This window comes from Anastrepha obliqua, chromosome 5 (assembly GCF_027943255.1).
Source record: "Anastrepha obliqua isolate idAnaObli1 chromosome 5, idAnaObli1_1.0, whole genome shotgun sequence".
Classification (NCBI taxonomy): Eukaryota; Metazoa; Arthropoda; class Insecta; order Diptera; family Tephritidae; genus Anastrepha; species Anastrepha obliqua.
Genome location: NC_072896.1, coordinates 4,494,513 through 4,514,168, shown reverse-complemented (window position 1 = coordinate 4,514,168; position 19,656 = coordinate 4,494,513). Strand labels below are relative to the sequence as shown.

General features: G+C 37.9%; 1 protein-coding gene across 1 annotated transcript in view; it reads right to left on the bottom strand.

Moving 5' to 3' along the window:
- Positions 1 to 173: 173 nt before the first annotated feature.
- The window catches only part of LOC129247276 (cGMP-dependent protein kinase, isozyme 1), an 82,685-nt gene continuing 63,202 nt past the window's right edge, over positions 174 to 19,656 (bottom strand). Inside the window, exons 4-10 of the mRNA XM_054886336.1 lie at positions 4,868 to 5,382; positions 4,350 to 4,800; positions 3,278 to 3,647; positions 1,293 to 1,744; positions 1,065 to 1,228; positions 821 to 1,006; positions 174 to 684 (exon numbers count right to left, since the gene is read on the bottom strand). Of these exons, the coding sequence (XP_054742311.1) occupies positions 522 to 684; positions 821 to 1,006; positions 1,065 to 1,228; positions 1,293 to 1,744; positions 3,278 to 3,647; positions 4,350 to 4,800; positions 4,868 to 5,382 (2,301 nt within the window). The 3' untranslated portion in view covers positions 174 to 521. The remainder of the gene's footprint in view (positions 685 to 820; positions 1,007 to 1,064; positions 1,229 to 1,292; positions 1,745 to 3,277; positions 3,648 to 4,349; positions 4,801 to 4,867; positions 5,383 to 19,656) is intronic.

The following is a 19,656-nucleotide window of genomic DNA, read 5'->3' as shown; positions in this document are numbered from 1 at the left end:
ACAAAATTTTTAAAATTGCTAAACATTTTTGTATACTCTTCTTCTAGTTCATTTTAAGAAATCTGACGAACGAAGGCACACAATTTCATTGTATTTGTTTTTAAATACTTGAGCAAATTTTTTGTTAGTGCTAAGGCTTAAAGCTAATGTAAATATGTGTGTGTATATTAGATTATCAATACATATGCAAATATGTCTACAACTACGAAATACGCAAAGTACTGATTTTACTACTACTAATGCGTAAAAAAATATTTAAATAAACTACGCTTTGAATTTCATTTGATTTCAACAAATTTGTTTCGGAAAATTTTAAAATATGAGCTTTTATAGAAGCGATGTGCCCATGGAAAAACATTAAACATATTTTTTATATAGCGCAGGCTTTCAACGTCGCTTGAAATTTGAGTTAGTTGCCAAAATTGTAAAAAAAAAATAACGTATGAAGTTAAAGTAAAAAGATGCGTTCACGGTGTACATATATAAATTTTGAGCAAACTCAGCTGCATCAAGACATTATCTTAGAAGTCTGCATCCCAGCCGGAGAATTCATCTGGTGGTTCTTCGGGATCACAAGGGAATTTATCAAAGTATGCAGTGTCCGTTGGATGTGCAATGGGCCGTACAAACGGCGGTATGAGCAACTGGTGCTCGAGGCCATCCCAATCAAAGCCTAGGAACCATCTGTGAGGAGTAGATTAGAGAGAGAGAGAGAGTGAATAGAGAGAGTGTTACTAGCGCTGAACTTTCACTTAGAATAATGGCGACCATTCGCTTTTATTATAAAGTAACACTTCACAATACACTGCCCGATACTCACTTGTGCTTTTTGATATTCTGAATGCCGCCTTTTTGGTAACCCAAACGCTCAGCCGGCACATCACGACACAGCTTTTTAATCAGCTGCACAGCCGATCTTGACATATGCTTAGGAAAGTCAATCATGTCTATGCCTTTCAAAATGATATTATAGGTCTTCATAGGATCAGTGGCGGTGAAGGGCGGACTGCAAAAAACAACATATTAATATTTCTGAAAACGCGCATGAATTCTGCAATACTTACGTGCCATTGAGCAACTCATGTATGAGTATACCCAAGGCCCAGTAGTCTACAGCGCGATCATGTCCCTTGTTCAAAATAATTTCAGGCGCCACATATTCCGGCGTACCGCAGAAGGTCCAAGTCTTGCTGCTGTTACCAATATATTTGGCAAAACCAAAGTCGACCTGCCACGGAAATTAATTATTAACTACCATTTTTTAGACGCTTTTTCTCTTCGTCCTTACTTACCAACTTCACATAGCCCCTCTCGTCCAGCATTAGATTCTCTGGCTTGAGATCTCGGTAGATAATACCGTGCGAATGCAAATACTCGAATGCCTGCAAAACGCAGCCGATTATGAACTGTGTCGCATTGTCGTCGAAACAACCGCGATCGCGCAACATAGTCCATATCTCGCCTCCCATGCAGGCCTCGAGCAGCATGTACACATACTTCTCATCACGGAATGTGCGGTAAAGGCGGCAAATGAAGGGTGAATTGCAGGTTAGCATAATAGTGCGTTCGCTGAAGACGTGCTCCTCCTGCTTGGTATCGACAATATGCTTCTTCTTAAGGCATTTCAAAGCGAATATATCCACGCTATTCTCTCGATAGGCTTTGACCAGCTCAACGCGTCCAAAACCGCCGATGCCAAGTGTGGCTACAACTTCCAAATCGGTGAGTTTCATTTCAGGGAACTCTGTGTTGATAGAGGAATAAAGAAAACAGTTATAGCCGGATAGTTTTTTGAGTATTTTTTTGCAATGCTTTGCAATTTGAAACGCAATTTGAACTACTTCGGAATGAGGCTACACTGTCACTATAATACAAAATTTTGAAAATATTGCAAGGGGTCCGAGAGGAGTCCGAGTTCCTGGGAGATGCGTGAGTCATACCTATGCTTATGAGTGTTTGCTATTGTTGTTGTTGTACTTCTGAAGTGATAGGAGCAAAGGAAATGGGACGTTGAACGTATTTGGGAGGTTTAGTGAAAGAGCGTTAAGCGACAAGTTCACAAGACATCATCCAGAATATACAGCATTTATTAGAGCAAAGTTTGGTAAAGTGATAGTTATCCATCGTTAACATTTAATGTACTGTTCTTCTCAGCGAGATGTCTTCTGACATGCCTGGGAGCAGAAGTACGCTTGAGCATGACGATCGAACGATCGTTGATGTACGTTTGAGTTAACCGTTTCACTGCTACAGGTGAATTTAATCTGTTGGGTAATATCTAGGCCTGCGATGTCGGATATCATAAAGAAGTGAGAACGATGATTCCACTTCATCCCCCAGGCAGTTGGCGCAGAAAGGACTCAACACGATACCCATACTCAGAGCATGCTTACCTCGCGGAAAATGTTCGGTAAGGCAAACCACAAAATTTGAGAGCTGATACTTTGTTAAACTAAGAGCCGCCCTCGAGTCACCCCGACATGCGCGCGGTCAGATCCCGTCACTTACAAGTTCTTGTACTTACTCAACGTTTGCTAAGTTGACTCAAGCCCCACCTTTCTAGTAGCAGACCAAAGGTAGTCAAGGGATGGGATCCCCTCTCATTTAGAGGAGAGACCATCTTCTAAGTCTACTGTGTGGGTAAAACATATGCCTAACAGTTGCCTGAAATGCCCCTGTAATCAGGAACCTAGATGATTAATTTACTCGCCTCCAAGGGTCTATCTTTTTGACACCAGCATACAGGAGGCGTATCCTAATAATGAATACCGCTACTTCTAAGAGCAGAATACAAAAAGTTTTTTCTTAGAATCATCCGCACATGTGTCCACTGCGTCTGTTGTCTAGCTCATACCCATCCAAGAAGCATTTGAAAGTTTAAGAATGGAGTAATTTAATCTGGCGGTCTTGTGGGCATTCGATGCAGGGCTACTAAGGTCGCATAAGGGATTTCGCGTTAGTAAATTCAAAATAGTTCAGAGATTCTGTCTATCAAGAATGAATAATTCCTTCGTAGCTTTGTCGCTGGTGGGACCGCCCGAAGGGCTCCTGTAATCTGAAAAACGCCTATTGAGTATACATAACCCAGAAATGATACATCCGCGATTGATTACGAAAAAATAACTTGAAAAGGAAATATTAAATCCTTTAACTGCCTTCACTGCTAATTCAGCTTAGTATAGAAAAATTGACATTAAGAAAAAAATACTCGACTCACAGAATCACTAGTTTGGAATATCATATTTGATGCCATTCACTAATTTTACTTGCCACTTACTCTGTTCTACATTGGCGCCGAAAATCTCTTTTGACTTCTCTGCGTACTTCATGGCCAGCACACGATTCTCATCGCCATAGTTCTTCTCCTTCAACTCGCATAGGTCACCTATTAATTGTGTGAAGGAGTCACGATCCAGCGTCAGACATTCAACGCCCGGCGCCATGGCGATAATATTCGCTGTACGTTTATCCTCATTGATGAGAGCCTGCTCACCAAAGTAGTCACCACGTTCCAGTGTACGTATTTCCTTCTCCTCGGAGGTGGTTGTCAACTTTTGTGTCACCTTGACACTACCTTGCGAAATGAGGAAGAAAGTATCACCACTAGCGCCTTGGCGTATAATGTAAGTACCAGCTGGATAGAATTCCTGTGGAAAGATAATATGTTATTGGACTCGGGGCAGAAACATTCAATAGCTGAAAAATATTTTATTTTTTTTTAACTGAATGAAGTAGCGTAAGAAAATAAAATTATGTCGCTATGCCGTATTCTTTTATTAGAACGCCGGAATTTCAGATTTGGTTTCTTCTGCTGTTTATTGGCGCTTTTCTCTGGTATCTTCTCTTGTCTAAGCCTTGGTGTTACATCTCAGCTACATCATATCTCGAAATTCATAATTCATTTTCAAGTTACTGCTAATTTTTTGTTTATACATTTTTTTTTGATAACTAAAAAGTCTCTGCGCTGATATTGAATGAAGAATTGTAACTATTTTCATAAAATCTATAAAGAGCATTTTTTGTATATTCTACAGTAATTTTATAACATTTCTTTAATTACAAATATCATAAATATTTTTATAAATTTTATAGTGCTGACTCCATGGAATAATAATAAAATTTAGAATTGTAAATTTCAGAAATATTTTTGAAATTTTTTTCTTATACTTTACACTATTTTTCGAATTTTAAATTATTTGTGTACTATTTAAACATATTTTTCTGTAATTTATATTTCTATTAGAGGAAACTAATCTCAAATGTTTGCGCAGATAAACCAGTTTGCATAGCCACTACTTATCTCTTATTCACAAACTTCTTGAAATAAAGTTTCTATTCTCTCTACTCACCACTTCGAGAACATCGGCGATCTTCGCCAATACTTCCATGCTGAGATTCTTTAGTAAGGGCACCGATTTCAAGAAATTCACACTATTCTCGATCCTCTGCATGCCCGTGCGCATCATGATCTGTTGGAAGACCCGCCGGTCCAGCACCCAGACACGCGCGTCCGACAAGACGCGTATAGATGCTGTGCGTGTGCAATTATAGAGTATGGCCAGCTCACCGAACGCCTTGCCAGGCCCCATCACACTCAATACAATACCACCTTTGACCACTTCAAATTCACCTTCGGCCGAAACGTAGAGATGAGCGCCCGCCTCACCCTCACGAATCACAAACTCTCCCTTGGCGATGGCCAATGGATACATCGATTCGACAAGTTCGCGCACCTGTGAGGCGTCAATATTCTTCAGGAAATCATTGTCCATAATAGCATCTTTGATGAGTTGCTTAGAGCTGTGTGCAGAAAGAAAATAAAAAAATAGTGACAAAAGTAAATTTTCAATTGTAAATTTTTACATACCGGAAATCCTTTTCAAATTTCGGTATGGGCACATTGATCGATTGTTGCATTGATGTTTCACAACTTTCACCGGATACACCCTGTTTCTTGAGCACTGGCGTTTGTTGGTGCGCTGGCATTGGCGCCAGCTTCGTCTTGAGCCCGTTGCATGTTAGCGCGGTGGCCGCCGCCTCGGCTGCTGTTTGTGCTGCCACCGCATCCAAGGCGATCTCCACCGGCTGATTATTGGTGGCATTATAATTGGCCAGTGCACAGGTTACAGCGGTGTTGCCGGCGTTAGTTGTTGCTGTTGTCTCGCTGACGTTCGACTCAACGGAATTACTATTTTCCGGTGTGATTTGTCCAATGCGCGGAGTTGAGATGGCATCCGTCTCGAATTTTCGCTTGCATACGGTACAAATTTGATTCGGACTGGCGAGTAGGAAATTGTTGGGTGAAGGAGCAAGTGCTGTGGGTGACGGCGGTAGATCAGCGATGGCTATTGGTAAAGGATTGGCCGTTTGTTGGAGAACACTCTGAAATAGTTCGAAGAACAAAAATTATTAGAAGAGAGGTAATGAAATTTTGAAAATAAAAAAGGTTTGATTTCTTAATAATTTTAATCATTCTGAGGTACTCAAACTAACTCAGCTAGTAATCACTCAGAACAAGAAGGTGAAGTCCAAAATAAACAAGACTGTTCTAAAATAGAAAAGACAGGAGGTTTGTTCTGATAACTTCGAGCCCCCTCTGGGCTCGATATACTGTGTTGCGCGATCTAAAAGTTTTTTGGAAGACTGTTTCAGGGCATTGACCGGAATGTCCTTCAGGATGTCGGTAGAAACCGGTATGTCCGCTCATTTTTGTGCCGTTGACACAAACATACTGACAGTTTACACGCAATAATTTCCATCTGATCCGAATGTCACCGAGCTTTCATTGGAAGTCAGCTAAGGATGTAACTTCGCCAAGGTTTTAAATGTCATTAGCGCATCAACAATTCCCTAACGCTATCTCATCACATGCAGGAGAATTGTATTGGAGAGTTCAGGGTCTATATTTGGCCTTACTCCCACTACTTATGCACAGATCGGCAGTTTGTCAATCCCTTATAAGGTCATTTATTTATATATTCATTATTTTATTTTCCTATTTCTGAACACTTTTTGAGGAGTTACACTGAAATATTAAGATCATCATACGCAAGTAGTATAAAGTTAAACTTGACTACTACACACATTCCAGGTATCCGTACCACCTTTCCCCATTTGACCTTTTAGACACATTATGAAAGCACTGCAACGGCGTACACTTTTTTACTAAATACTAGCTAATAACAGCTCCTATTGTTTTCTTGTGTGGGAACTAGCATCATACTTTTTTCCAAAAGATACCAAATGCTTTCCGTTCAGAAACAGTTTTAGTTTTTGCATCCACTTACGCAACTCCCAGCACAATCATCTCTGATTGTCGTGTAACAATCCAAAAGAAAGCCATTTTCTATGACTAATTCAAAAGTGCGTCTGTGACCTGGATGACCGATACCACTTTTTTAATCTGATGTGCTCGTGCTTCATAGGCATTTTTGGCTCCAACAACCGAGTTGTCAGCACCATTCACGTTTATGCACACACATCACTGTTCTAGACCTAAAGTCCTCTTTAAACGAACAGATATCACTTTCTATGTATAAGGTCCTGCTACCGTGAAGCGCCGAAGCATTATTTGAGGGGGCGAAATTTTTAGATTTGCGGGAATCTCATAGGCAACGAAAAGATGAGTTGCGTGATTTCTACAACGACCCATACGTAACACAACATATTGGGATATAGCCCACTGACTCTTGTCGTTTCAGCGACCACCCGGAGACTCAACTTCCCTTTGAATGGGGCGGGGCGGGGAAAGTTAAGCCAGCTCGGCTAATTGCAACCAAAAGGAGGGCATATACGTTCAGCATAACCCAGCTGTATTTTGAGGACGCAAAAGGCCATGAGTTCGAAGTACAAACTCCAAATATATTACGAGGGGTGCCTTTTATATGTCGGGATTAGAGAAAAAAAAACAAATTTTAATCATCAAAAATCACTTTATTGTTTTTCAAAATGCGTTTGAACCAATTGTCGAAGCACTTTTGCCACTCTGAATGAGGTACCTCCAAAACATGCATTCTGAATGCCGCAACCGCTTCTTCAGGTGTCGAAAAACGTTGACCTCTCAGTTTGTTTTTTACGTACGGGAATAAAAAGAAGTCATTCGGTGCCAAGTCAGGACTATACGGCGGATGACCCATTAATTCGATGTTTTGGGTGCTCAAAAATGCAGTTGTTTGAGCCGATGTGTGAGAGCTCGCATTGTCCTGGTGAAGAGTGATCCGTCTTTGGCGATTGGTTTTCCTAATTTCGTGGAAGACAACTGGCAAACAAATGGTTGTGTACCACCAGAATTTACTGTTCTGCGTTGTTCGAGTGGTACGATTGCGACATGTCCAGTTTTTTCGAAAAAACAGGCGACCATTTGCATGGAAGTGCTTCGTGCGCGAACAACTTTTGTTGGATTTGGCTCATCTTGAAACACCCATACAGTCGACTGCTGTTTACTTTCGGGCTCATACGCGTAAAGCCATGATTCATCACCTGTCACGATGTCATAGACGTGTTTCGAAGCCCCGCGATCGTATTTTTTGAGCATTTCCTTCGACCAATCGACACGAGCCTTTTTTTGAGCGATTGACAAATTGTGTGGGATCCAACGCGAACAAAATTTTTTGACAGTCAAATGTTTATGCAATATTGAATGTATGCTGGTCGCACTAATGCCTAAGATTCTCCCAATCTCACGATAGGTCACATGACGATCTTGCAATATCAGTTCGCGCACAGCATCAATGGTTTTCGGAACAACAACTGATTTTGGACGACCTTCACGAAATTCGTCTTGGAGTGAACTACGATCACGATTGAATTCACCATACCATCGATAAACACTGGTCCTTGATGGAGCTTCATCGCCAAAAAATTAATTAAGTTCATCCATGCAATGTTGCTGAGTTAATCCACGTCGAAAGTTGTGAAAAATAATCGCATGAAAATGTTCACGACTTAATTCCATTTTTGGACCGAGCTGAATCTTTTAAGTTACTGTAAACAACACAAATAGCGCTGGTATTTCAAAACGTTCTGAGTACGTAAAAGCCAAAAAATGTTAAACTTCGCGATACAGCTGTCAGTTGCCAGATTGCAATACCAGGGTTGCCAAATCCCGAAATATAAAAGGCACCCCTCGTATATTCTACATAGCGAAAAGGATCATCTCTTAACAAAGCCCTTTAACAAAATTTTTTTGTGGAGTTGCCACCTGACAATTATTGAAAAAAGGAATAGCAATTGATCGCAAATTTTACTGGAAAAAATAATCGCACGAAAATGTTCACGACTTAATTCCATTTTTGGACCGAGATGAATCTTTTAAGTTACTGTAAACAACACAAATAGCGCTGGTATTTCAAAACGTTCTGAGTACGTAAAAGCCAAAAAATGTTAAACTTCGCGATACAGCTGTCAGTTGCCAGATTGCAATACCAGGGTTGCCAAATCCCGAAATATAAAAGGCACTCCTCGTACATTCTTCATAGCGAAAAGGATCACCGAGTAGATCTACTGGTTGGGTCATATTTTACCAATGGATACAATCGATTCAGCTCTGAAGGTATTCGATTTGATGTTTGCTGGTGGTGGCAGAGAAAGAAGAAGTGCGTTAGATAGACCAAGTTGGAGAGGAAATACCTTCACTGGCTGTCTTTAGTTGTTCGTGGTTATCAAGATTTTATTTAATTAATTTTAATTTCTTCTGCCTACAAAAGCCGATAAGCTCGAATTTGTTTCTATTTTGTTGAACCCACCAATTTAGGTGGTTACTACGACAAAATATGAAGAAGATTTAAAACTAAAAAGAAACTAAGTATATTCACAGAAATCTATTCATATATACTTTTAAGATTTATAGCAAAAAAAAAATAATTTTATAAAAAACTTAGATCAATTCTTTATTAGTGGAAATTAAATCACCACCCCACTCAACTGACCCCAGCAATTTAGGGTTATAAAAACAATAAATTCCAATATCGGCCACAAAGCAGTTGCTCCCAAATCAGCTGATAGAAAACGTACAATGTCGAATCCCAATAACACGTGTATGTATGTAGTGTTGCGCTTGTTAAAGAACAATAAAATTAAGTGCTTATACACACATTTCTATATCATAGCTAATAAATTCAATTATCGTGACGTATTGTCCCGTTTTCATACGTTTATACATGTCATTGGTAATACACAGGCACACAAATACATTCACACATTTGTACAAAATTTTATGCGCTTGCATTTATAAATTTTCAATGAGTTCAATCACAGCGCTGGACAAAACAAATTAACACTTAGTTAACTCGGAATAACGATCATAACAAACAGAAACGATTAATTACAGTGCCGCTCAAATTGGGTATGATAATATTCGCCTGATGCCTCGAGTGTTGGGTGCCGAGTGATTTAATCACGTGCTTGCATTTCACGTAATTTGTATGTAGAAGGCAAGATATGCGACTGAAAGTCAGCCCTTGCGAAAGTAGGCCAAGTGCTCGTGCACGCATAAGAGTTCTCATATGGGATGGTAAAAGACGCTTTTTGTAAAGCTTTCCCTTTTATTTATTAAGCTCTTCGATAGCGTCTACCACTATTGTCATTAAAAAATTACTTCTATTAACACTATTAAAATTGGAATATTATATAGTATGGACTTCGGAAAATGAAATTTGGAGTGTTTTTCAAAAACAAAAAAAAAAAAACAGCATTTTATAGTGGAGTTGACTGACTTTGAAGAAGCGCCGTCGACATCGACCAGACGACGTGCCACTCAAATGGGTATCGGTCGACGGTCTTCACAGCGAATTTTGGTACAAGATTTGAAGATGTTTCCGTACAAAGTCCAGACGGTTAGCTGCTCACCGCCAATCGCGTCTAACATACGCTCAAGCCATCCTTAATCACCACCAAGAGGAAGATGATTTTTCATCAAAAATAATCATGAGTGATGAGGCCCATTTTCATCTTAGCGGGTACGCAAATAAGCAAAATTTACACTTCTGGGGCACTGAAAATCCGCGTGTCACTGTATGGTGTGCTGTTTTCGCTGGAGGAGTCTTAGGACCTTTTTTCTTCGAAGACGTCGTGGGCTAAATGGTTACTGTGAATGGTGAGCGCTACAGAGCAATGATCAACTAGTTCTTTTTGCCGCAACTTGATGAATTGGGATTGGAAAACATGTGGTTCCAACAGGACGGTGCAACGGCACACACTCAACTGATATGCTGAAGGATGCACTGGCCATCAAGATCGCCTGATTTGACCGCTCCAGACTTCTTTTTGTGGGGCTTTTTGAAGTCGCGGGTTTATGTCAACAAGCCTCAGACTCTTGCAGCTCTTAGAGACAATATCCGTCAAGAATGTGAGGACCTATCGCCGGAATTTTGGCCGAAGTGATGGAAAATGCCATAAAAAGGGCTCGAATGGCAATCAACTGTGGCGGCGGCCATTTACATGGCATCATATCTCGACTTGATGTAAAAAAATTAAAATACCAAATAAAAATAATCCACAAGAAGAATCAAAGTTTTTCTTTTTTTTTTAAATTACAGCCAAAAAACATCGCAAGGTTACTTTTGCGCCACCTGTACTTATACTTATGATATTAATGTGAGACAGACTCTTTGAAAGATACTTTAAATGTATCTTCACTAGAAACCGACGTCCCTGATTCTACAATTTTTGGCATAGTTCAAAAGCCTACGGTTGGTAGATGGTTCGTGTGTAACATTTATTTTAGCAGGGCATGCCCACCAGTTATTGTATCAAAAAAAGTAATTTATTAAAAAGGTATATATCTCTTAACAAAGCCCAACAGAGGCACTGGAAAGCCCTTTAACAAAATTTTTTTGTGGCGTTGCCACCTGACAATTATTGAAAAAAGGAATAGCAATTGATCGCAAATTTTACTGGAATATTAAGATAAATGTATGAAAGTTTTTTTTAAATATATTTTGTGTATGGTGTTGTCACATATGTTTTTGCAAATTAAGAAATTGAAAACAAATGCACAAATGTTTGAATGATCTTTCTAAAAAAACACCGATCTTCATTAAAACAAAAAAAAAAAAATTTTGTGTATGGTGTTGCCACATATTTTTTTACAAATTAGGAAATTGCACGTGCATATTAAGATATATGTATCAAAGTTTTTAAACGATTTTTAATAAAAAAGTGTTTTGGTGTTGCCACATATTTTTTTTGCAAACTAAGAAATTTGCAAATTTAGCTAACTAAGAAATTGAAAGCAAATGCACTTGAATATTAAGTATTAAGTATTAACACGATTTTTGCTAAAAAACAAAATAGTTTGTGTACGGTGTTGCCACATATTTTTTACAAACTAAGAAATTGAAAACAAATTCACTTGAATATTAAGTATCCAAGTGTTTAAACGGTATTTACTAAAAAAATATTTTGTGTATTATGTTGCCACATATTTATTTACAAATTAATAAATTCCACGTGCATATTAAGATATATGTATCAAAGTTTTTAAAGGATTTTTAATAAAAAAGTGTTTTGGTGTTGCCACATATTTTTTTGCAAACTAATATAAGAAATTTAATATTTTGTAAACTAAGAAATTGACAACAAATGCAGTATTAAAGTGTTTAAACAATCTTTAATAAAACAAAAAATAGTTTGTGTACGGTGTTGCCACATATTTTTTTACAAATTAAGAAATTGAAAACAAATGCATTTGAAGTTTAAGCAACGAAGTGCTTAAACGATCTTTACTAAAACAAAAAAAAATATTTTGTGTATGGTGTTGCCACAAATTAAGAAATTGCACGTGCATATTAAGATATATGTATCAAAGTGTTTAAATGAGCTCTAATAAAAAATAGTTTGATGTTGCCACATATTTTTTCCTTAAGTTAAGAAATTGAACACAAAATGCATTTTTTGTAAAAATTTGTATGTAGTAACTTCTTACATACTCGTATATCAATGGGAAGGTAAAGAAAGATTTAATTCAAAATATTTTGAAGCCGTTTTGCCATCTACAGTGGTAGCGATTTTGGCGTATTTTTGGGTTGCGGAGTGCAATATCTATTACAGAGGGCAGCTATTCATATTTCAGGTTTTGAGCGCTTCTAGTATTGCTAGACGCCTTTTGGCGTTTCCGTTGCAGAATTTGACATTTTTTGCAACAAACGCACTCAGAACGGCAAGAAAATGGACTTCAGCAGTGAACATTTTCGTGCGATTATTTTTCACAATTTTCGATGTAGATTAACAAGACTAACGAGATTAACGAGACTGCCTCGATGGACTAAAATCGTTATACGGTAAGCAAACACCGTCCTCTAGCACCGTAAGTAAATGGCGCAGTAATTTTTCTGGTGGCCGTTCATTGATGAATTCCGCCCATCGATGAATTGCGAGAAAAGCGTCAAACTGAGATTATGCCAGGAAATATCGACGATGTGCGTGAAATGACTGAGATTATCATGTCACAGTCCACGAGATTGAGGCATCCTTGGATATTCATATGACGAACACCAATCAAAATTTGCTTGATCACCTTGTGCTAGAAAAGGTGTATTCGCGTTGCGTCCCGTGCAATTTAAACCACACCTGGAAGCTTGACTGGACAAAGAGCTTCGAAAATTAGTTCATACGAATATTTTGAAAACTAATAAATTTATTTTCAACTAACAATGCTGATATTTCCTTTTTTAGGCGCGAAATAAAAATAGTACCCCTCGTATAACTTAATGTCTAGTCCAATCAATCGGTTTTTAGCGCGTGAATGATATTACGCACAAGCCCTACCGGTTGCTGTGATCACCATAATAAATAAAATAAAAATTATTTACGCTCGTTTTATTTTATTTTTAACGTTTTTGTATATTTTTTGACTTGTATTTGGCCAAAACTTTGCAGTTTGATCTGCTATGTAAACAAACTCAGCTTTATTATCTGCTGGATCTTTGACTTTGCGTGCGTTAGCTGTGAGCATCGAATCGAGTGGTATTGCGGCGTAGCTTTGCTGAGGAAAGCATGAAAATTTCTGATTCACCTTAAGTCGAATAATGGCTTAAAACGCCATTAGGCAGTCGTAGTACTGCTTGATTTAATAACTGATTTTGTTTTTTGATATGCAAGATTGCTTCCAACTAGCATTTCTGGGCTTATTTTTCTTCTGATAATAATATTTTATTAATATATATTTTTAGAACATTTAAATTGATGCTGTAAAAGTATAAAAAAAAAATCAACAGAAAAACAAAAAAAAAAAAAAAAACGAAGAAAATCGCATTCACTTAACTTTTCGACGTCAACATGACATCGGGGCACCAAGACACCCTTCTATAGAAATGGTGCGCTTTGGTCACAGAAAAATATCTTGTAAGTGTTAGCGCGAAAAAAGTCTTAATTGAATAGTTTGTCGTTTAACAAGCGGCGCGTAAAAAAATCTGATAACATCGCAGGCCTGCATGCATAATGCAGATGTATGTATGCGTGTGTGTATATAGTGTTTTATGTACGAATAATGGAGACAGAGCTGGTGTTAGATAAGAGAGAATCGCAGCGGGCTATCATAAGGGCAGCATCAGTGACTTGCTACGAAGTCTGGGCACTTAGCAATGCAGATGATAAGGCGGTCGAGAATAATTTTGACAAAGGCGCTAGCTATCTGCATATAGGATAACTTGCTTACTTGCATAAGCACTTAGCTACAAATCGAAAAAAAGTCCGTGCATTTGCTGGTATGTGCATGTGTGTGCATGTTAGGCGTGCATTTGACGTCAGACAGATTTGTGATGTGAAAACAAGAATACAATATTCAAATCACTTAGTGGCAGGGCGTTGCTGTCAATGTGTCGGTGCAAATGTCAGCCGCCAACGAATTTCCACCACCCATAAGTGGTTTGTTTTTCGTTTTTGCTAAGCTCGCGCCTTGAAGTTCTAGTTGCTATTTACTGCTTTATATAATATTTCATTTCTTTGCTTGCATTTTATACAATGTTTGCATGAAAAATTTACGCTTGAAATGGAGGCACACATGCATCCACACATACAATCATGAGGAGATATAAAATGCATACAAACATACAAACTTTTATACGCTCAGTTAGTTGTAAAGTGTGAAAAGTGCGCAAATATTTAAAAAAAAAATTTTTCATGCGACTTTCCGTGGCGTTGAAAGTACTTTTTGAGCGACTTAAGTATTAGTAAGTATTTGCATTTTGCATGACAATCGAAATTCGCTGTTTTGTCATTTGTAGTTCTCTGTGCACGCTTAAATTTGAATTTATTTTCGGACGCGTGCACCCATTTTGCTTTCGTGACACATTACATAAATACACACATACATACATGAATAGATAAGAGCAAACTGTTTTTTTTTGTTTTTTTATTTTTATTTGCTGCAGCAAAGAGTAGCTTGACACATGCTTCATGTCGCAATTGTTGCTGCTTTGCCGTTATTTCGCATAAAAAGTCTAAAATTAGTCACAAAATATTTGTTCGAACACAGACCGAGTGCGATAACCTTCGGCCGTAAAAAGTGAAGGAATAGAAAATAGTACTGCAAGATAGCAAAAATCAAAAAATAAAACAAAAAAAGTTAAAAAAACACTCCCAAAAAGTAAACTGCGCCTCATATTTGCATTTCCGCCTCAAAGTTCCAAATAAACAGATGACTAAATTTTGTGATACGAGTATTTTAAACGACTAATTAAATGTTGCGTCTATGTTGTCTATGACTCTATGTTTATTACTTTAACCCAGATAGAGATTTAAGTGCCGCAAAAGTTTTAGTATCATAATTGCTTGCATGTGAGCACGTACAGGGTGGGCCAAATAAGGTCAACCAATGTTAAATACGAATAGTTGTTTATATTTTCTTTTTCGCAGTTTTCAACGGAATGCTTACAAATATAGAATGAATCAGACAATATTTCCAATGGTCAATTGTCATGACGAACGAATAGGTGAATTGCCTATGGCAATTAGGCGCTGCATCAATATTCCCTGGGCCACAATCCCTTTGCGGGCTTACCAAAGCTCACATAATGGAAGAAAAAATATTACTAACTGAGAGGTCATTAAATACATTCGACACTGGATGGAAAGTTCAGGACAGAGGAAGGCAGAACAATTTATGATCTCCTCTAAAGGGTGGTTCAATTTCAAGGGCCGATGTTGAATGTGTATCACACCTAAGCGTCAAATTTTTTCTGCATTTCATTTGACATTTTTCAATTTCAGACTAACTCAATTTGAACCATAAAAAGATACACAATCGAGCAACGCGTTAAAGTTGTGGCAGGAAATGGCAACAGTGAATGACCAATTTTTGAAGAAAATCATCTTCAGTGATGAGACACATTTTTACCTCAGTGGATTCGTCAATAAGCAGAATTGCCGCATTTGGGCGAATGATAATCCAAGAGTGATTGCCGAAAAACCAATGCACCCACAAAGAGCGACTGTTTGGTGCGGTTTATGGGCCGGCGGCATCATTGGGTCGTATTTTTTCCAAAATGAGGCCGGTCAGGCAGTTACTGTGAATAGTGTTCGCTATCACGAGATGATAACGAACTTTTTATGGCCCGAATTGGAAGATATGGATGTGGACGACATGTGGTTTTAACAGGACGGTGCCACTTGTCACACAGCTAACGAAACAATGGCAATGGATTTGACACCGTTGGACTTCTTTCTTTGGAGTTATTTGAAAGAAAAGGTATATGTCGATAAGCCAGCAACAATTCAAGAGCTAAATGATGAGATAATTCGGCACATTAACGGCATAGAACCTGAAGTATGCCTCAGCGTCATCGAAAATTTGGACCATCGGATGAAGGTGTGCCGCCGAGGCCTGGGCAGCCATTTGGCCGATATTTTGTTCAATACATAATTGAGCTATGCCAGTATTGTCATAATAAGGAGAAATGATAATAATTTCTTAAAAAAATTGTATTTGATTCAAAATTAACACCGGCCCTTGAAATTTAACCACCTTTTAAAAGAGTATCAAGTAGGCTCCTATACATAAATAGAGAGAACTTACGAACTCTCATTGGATACTATAGGGGGCATTGTAGTCTTCCCTATCATTTTAGAAAATTAGGACTAGTAGAAACAAGCGTCTGCCGGTTTTGCGAGCTAGTCGAGGAAATACCACAGCATATTCTCCGTATTTTTCCCCAAAATGTTTTTCCCTAAAAATTTAAAAAAAAGGAAAAATTAAAAAAAAAAAAATTCAATAATTTATATATAACCCAAAAGATCCAAAAAAATTATAAAAATGTTAAAATGAACCACTTTAATAAACTTTGTACCAAAATTTTCAACATTGAATAAATTTCAATATTATTGATTTTTTTCAAAATCGTTTCAGCTTACTTCTTACTAAACTCAAGCCTACAAGTAAATCAATTTTTAAACAAAAGTACCGCGGTATTCTAAATACTTATGTATATCACTTCACATATAATCGCTCTGAGGTAGAATCATAAGTTATGCCCGAGTATGCCAGCGTTGCTGTAATTGGCGTGGCATATTTATAAGGGCACCGATGAAGGTTGTACTATTTGAAGTTTCCACTAATGGGCCATTAAAGTCTATATATAAATAATAGGTGTATAATAACTTCATAATGTCAATCGGCATTTCCAAGTTAAGCTAAAATTGTTCGCATATCCACCGCTTCTTCACATACAAATGCCTTCTATTCCATGGGAACACACACTTCACTTTTAAGTCTCTGTAGTGTTGCACTTTATCCTGTAATCTTTTTTTGATATCTTAATTTCATAAATGCACCTTCTCCGAATTTTCCTGACTTGCATCGGCTGCGTTGACTTCATTACATTGAAAAATGTTTGCTAATTTTTGCCAAATACGCGTAACACAGCAGGAGCTTTCCAAATTTTTGGTCAACATACTCGTATTCAGTATTCGTATTCGCTGAAGCGTAAAGCGTTAAAGTTTCTTATGCGTGTATTCTAATACTAAATGCAACCAAAAAATATTCCAATTTTATTACATTCGACAACAAATAGTTTCACCAATGCTGAGATAAGTTTGAAGGTGCAGCCTAATTTTTATAATTTTTTTTCAATTTATGGCTTTCTGTGAGGTAAAAGACCAAATAAATATAAAAAATTTAAAATAATTCAGATAATATCTATTTTGGTTTTCAAATGAGTATTTTATGTTTTACTTGCGAAGCATGTCAATGCCAAAATTATTTTAATTTTAATTACTGCGAATTCCAAAACGAGTAAATAAAGGGTCTTCAGTTGGTCGCTTTGTTCTATTGTGTAAGATTGACAAATGTCAAAGATGACGTTAAACAAAGGTATCGTCAGGGAATTATTCATTACTCACACCTATATCTAGGATATAGGTACCTCTGTTTTCACTGACGGATCCAAAATGGAATCTGAAGTGGGAGCGGGGCTTTTCTCTAAATCAGCCAGCATTTCGGTCTCCTTTAAACTGCCGGAAACGAGCAGCGTTTTTCAAGCAGAGGTCTTCACGATCCTGCAAACATGTAAAATGCTTTGGGGTCATTCAATTTCCAAACTCATTGCGGTGTTCACTGGTCACTGGGCGATCGGTACTCATGCGGAGAAGCTTGGAATTCCGTAAAACCCCTATTGCAGAAGCTGTGGGGATCCTGCAGAGAAAGAGACTGTTGAAGACCTTTTCTGCAAATGTCCGGCCCTCTCGGAGAAATTCCTTAGCGTGCCCTTTGGGGATGATTTGAAGAAATTCTCCACCCTAGATCCCTTTTCTCTCCTCAACTACATCAACAGCACTGGATGGCTGTAGACGGTTTTCTCTTCCCAAAACTTTTCTTTGCACAGGTAGTGGCCCACATTATGGTATCAAAACGTCACGTACGTGCTACTGAAGTGTGCCTGCTTACATCTAGGCCTCATTTTTGATATACCTTTTGCTTTATCTTGCGTTATCCGTCTTGATTTCTATTTACAAATTGAAAAACTTTTTCGTGCAGATTTTTTATGGGAGCTTTTCGCTTGGCAGAAATGCATTTGGAAGTTCGTTGGGCTGTCGTTGAATAAACGACTTCGCAATTCCTTTATGTTTCGTGTCCCAAATATCGATCGAACCTCCCATTTTGTATTTATTTTTTAACTTCTTCAGTCTACTGAAAGCAGTGAGAGCTTATAGACTACGAATTATTAATTTAAAAATTTGTTTTTTTAATCCAAGGACCACCCTGCTGAGCAAAAAAAGAAAAATTTAACAGAAATTTGAAATTCTTTATTGCTTGAGTACCAGTTAGTCTGGGCCTTTCCGAAGTATTTCTCCTTTAGTGAATTAAAGCAAATACATGGATATTAGGAAATACAAAGTTTGTTAAAACTGATTTATATTGATTTCATATAATATTTTTGTAAGCGTTTATACATGGCGTTGTAAATGTTGAAAATTCATTTTCGTCTACGCTGACGGCACAGACTTTAACGCTTTGAGCTCATTCTGCAAAACCTTCTCTATTATCTCAAATATTTCAGAACGCTTTCCGTGAAGTAAAAAGTGTATCCTGAGAACAGGAAAAAAATCATACCGGATAATATCAGGTGAATAGGCTGCTTGAGGAATGGAATTAAAGTTATTTTTGGTGAAGTAGTTGCACACAAGAAGAGTTGCGAGCTCTGATGTACTTTCATAGTGAAGAGTTCACGAGTTCTTTTACAAAATACAGAACTCTAGTGATGAATATCTCATACTAGTGTTTCATTAAGCTCAAACAATACTTTCTGTTTACTGCTTAGTGTGGCATAACTAATTTAAATTTATGACCTATGCGATACAGTGAGCCAAAAAATAGCTTTCCATTTACATATGTCGATTCTCCCTAATGCTCATGTTGTTGTTGTTGCAGCAGTAACTTTGCCCTGTCACAGTAGTGTAATCACCGGTCGTCTTCGTCTAGCTCATCTAACGGTAGGCTTAGGAAACCAGCTTTTTCGACAGGTTGGGTCCAGAGGGAGAGGGGTGTTAGATGAGTGGGTTTGATGGGGCATGTGAAAAGGTGGTTAGTGTCGTGCGGGGTGTCTTCACATGCCGGCGTGGATAAGTAGGAGTTTAACCTGCTCAGGTATCCAGAACGTAATTGTGCCCTAATGCTTATAGTTGTATACAGCAGCTGTGCAGCTCACAGTGCCAAATATGATTGATGCAGGACGCCATTTGCAAAAAATGTAAATCTTCCGATAGGGTGATTAATTTTGTGCCACCAGATCCTTGTGCCACTAGGATACTTGTTTTTGACATTATCGAATTTCTGCATAATACAAATATTTTCCCACATTTCAGACAGATTCTTTGAACAACTAAGCTCGAAATAGCGAAGTTCGCAGAATACACCAAATAACGGCTTGTTTACAAAGTTATTACGCGAAGACTATCTGAGAGATTGGTTGACATGTAAGCAACTGGCAGACGAATAAACATAAAACAAAAATAAATAAATATAAAAGTTTGACGAAATCTCAAGTGAAAAATTCTTAGTACTTCGTCGTTGCCATTGTGAAGCTCATGCAACTCCATCCCCTCGTATTTGCTGTCCGATGTCTTCCAGTGAAATAATTTTACCAAACACTCAGTGCCTGCCGCTTGTGCAAATTTAATTTATATGTAGAGATTTAGATTTGCAATACGCAGAATCTGGCCGCA